General features: G+C 40.7%; 1 protein-coding gene across 1 annotated transcript in view; it reads right to left on the reverse strand.

Annotated features, from left to right (window-relative positions):
* LOC104772863 overlaps nucleotides 1-2,728 on the reverse strand; it is a 9,020-nt gene extending 6,292 nt beyond the window's left edge. The window contains exons 1-2 of the mRNA XM_019242033.1: nucleotides 2,275-2,728; nucleotides 13-1,927 (exon numbers count right to left, since the gene is read on the reverse strand). Coding sequence (XP_019097578.1) covers nucleotides 13-1,927; nucleotides 2,275-2,662 — 2,303 coding nt within the window. The 5' untranslated portion in view covers nucleotides 2,663-2,728. The remainder of the gene's footprint in view (nucleotides 1-12; nucleotides 1,928-2,274) is intronic.

Here is a 2,856-nt window from a genome sequence, read left to right on the forward strand (position 1 = left end):
AACCAAACAAAGTTAAGAAGCTCTCCACCTCTGCTAAGTTGCGCCACATGTTCCGTAGCTTTACAATGACTTGCTGCGTAACATAGCAACTCAACCCACACTTTGCTCATCACTCTCCATTTCCCATCTCCATTACTAGTCTCTTTCAAATTCCCAAGCTCTTTCGCCAACATACTCGCCTCAAAAAGAACCGACTTGCTTCGATCTCCCTTCACAAGCATTGGCTCTATTTTGTTATTGACTGATAAAACCGTCTCACTTGCTCGTTTCATATCTCTCAAGTCCTTGATATGCCTACTTTTGAAAAACCTCTCAGCTTCAGCTTTAGTGTCTCTAAACCGTATTGTCCCGATTCCCGCCACTTCCGACATCAACTTAGGTTGCATTATCAGCAAATACATCATGTAATCCGATATAATCTTGCTGAACTCGCGGTCGTCGTAACTTTCACCGCTCAAATTCTCTATCTCCTCGTCACCTTCTTGTTTTTGAAAACAGAGCTCAGTAGCAATATGCCATATAAGGAGACTTTGATCGTAATCAACATTCTCTATATAAAGCATCAACCTATCGATCTCCGCAACTTTCGTATCCCGTAAAGCCCATTCTCCTCTCGCCCAAGAAACTTTCTTTGCGACTTCAGGTTTCTCCGCGAAGTCGGACTTATCCTTGAGCTCATAGAATATGAATTCCCATTGATTCTTTGTCAAAGGCTCTCTCGATATGAACCTTATCTCGTCTAGATAAGCTTTAACACTGAAGATTCGATCAATGTAGTCCCAAAGGACTACAAAAACTTGAGGAACACCCGCAAAAAACACGAGGTATAACAAGTAAACTGTGTAACGAAATAACGGACTCTTCTTGGACCGTTGCCTCAGCGCGCTTCTGACTGATCTATTACCATCTCTGATCCATCCTACCAACATTTGGATGCTTCTGATTACCTTATCGAGTATCAAAACCACGGAGTCCCACACGAAAAGGTTGCAGTTTCTCTTCTGATGGATTCTTGAAACTTTGGCCTTCAGACAAAACCCGATGAAGTTGAAACCATAGACCGTGCCTGACCATCTCCGTGAGAAAAACCCTGTTGTAAGCACCTCGTGGGTTTGGTTTCCGTTGCATGTATGCTTCTTCCACCGAGGTTTCCTAAACCCGAGAAACCAATTGAGTAAAGAGTCGATAGAACTCTCTCCTTCCTCGGGATCATCCTTGAGTTTTCTCAATGCGAATGTCCAATCCGAGAGCAAGAAAATGACCATTGACGCAAGATCAAGCGCGATACCAACAATATACAAAATGTAAGTAATCACCACATCTGCTTCATGAAAATCATCGTACTTAAGCGGTCTACGATGGAAGACTAAGAAGGAAGAGAGAAGTGAACCGAACGCGATTAACCGGAACAGAGTACCGGTTTTCGAATGAAGAATCGCGGTTTTCGTGTACATTGATTCGTATAGAAACCCTAGCTCAGTTTCTATAATCCGAAGAGCTTCTCCCGGTTTCAACTCTTTGAAGAAATCTCTGCTTTCGTCTCGCTCACGGAAACTGAAAATTAGGTCAACGACAAGACCTTTGAAAGTGTTGAAGAATTTGAAGCCGTACTGAACAATTTCGAGATCGGTTAAATACTCGCGGTCTGGTCTAACGAGTGTCGGGGGTCTCTCGTGCTTGTCGGGTTCTTTGGTTAAGAAGATTTCTGTTGGGAGATTTGACTTTTTCTTTGAATCGTATTCTTCCATTAGCTTAGCGTAGTTAGGACCAGTGTCTGCTGGTTTAAGCATTCTGTCTTTGAACTTGTCTAAGCTCGCCGAGTACAATGCTCGTGTCCTCTCCACGTATTTTATCGTTCCGGTTATGAATAAAAGTACGATTGGTGGCCATAATACGTTTTCCAAAGATTGCACCACCGCATAAACACCTGAACACGACATGGAAATTATATGAAACATATATTTAGTTCAAAGTAAGTAGTAATTGGTTTGTACTTTGTAGTCTTAATTAACGTAAGGTTTTATTTATGTTGGTTAATTATGAGATTTAAGGATTCTAGTGTTGGGTAACTCAAATAAAATCTTCTTTCACAAAAACAATATAATACGTTACACCGTACCTTACTGAGTTTTTAGCAAGGAATGTTTAATTTACCATTCTACATATATAACCTAACATGCTAAAATAGATATCATCTACTATATGTTACTTAATCAGTAATAAAGAGTGTTTAACCTTCAACCAATCAATATACATAAAATGTATTTTTTTTACCTGCAAGCGCTTGAGAGACAAGGCCAAACAAATGACGTTGCCATAAGGCATTATCCTCAAGAGCCAATGCGGTAATGGTGTCCGGACCACCAAGATGCAACAGCAAGAACGGTGCCCACAGAGCAAGTAGCTTCTTGTTTTTTGGAGGATCACCAGGTTCTGGTTCCTTCCCTTGGTTCTTAGTGATCTGAGACACCGCATAATTAGCGGTCCAATCCGCTAAAAGATACGCGGTCCACAGAACTGCAGCGAGCCACTTCTTTGATGTGCGTTTCCGCAGAGGTGCGAGGAAGATAAGAGACGTTTGGAACAGCAAAGACATTATCACAAGTCCTCTGATGTTCCATTTGTCTAAGATCTTTTTAATTTCCGGCGGTATCACTTGCATTGTTATTACTCTTTTTGTCTGAAAAACCTAAGCTCGCTAAGTATCAAAATTTGCTGTTTCATGCTCTCTTGCTCAGCTTATATATATGGTATTAGAATAATTAACCTGAAATTTATAAATAACGCGTGAATTATTTTCTCCCAGTACTATTCTTATATTTTACATTCCTTTCTTTTATTCCACGGTAAGTCTTT

Source organism: Camelina sativa, chromosome 20, assembly GCF_000633955.1.
Source record: "Camelina sativa cultivar DH55 chromosome 20, Cs, whole genome shotgun sequence".
Classification (NCBI taxonomy): Eukaryota; Viridiplantae; Streptophyta; class Magnoliopsida; order Brassicales; family Brassicaceae; genus Camelina; species Camelina sativa.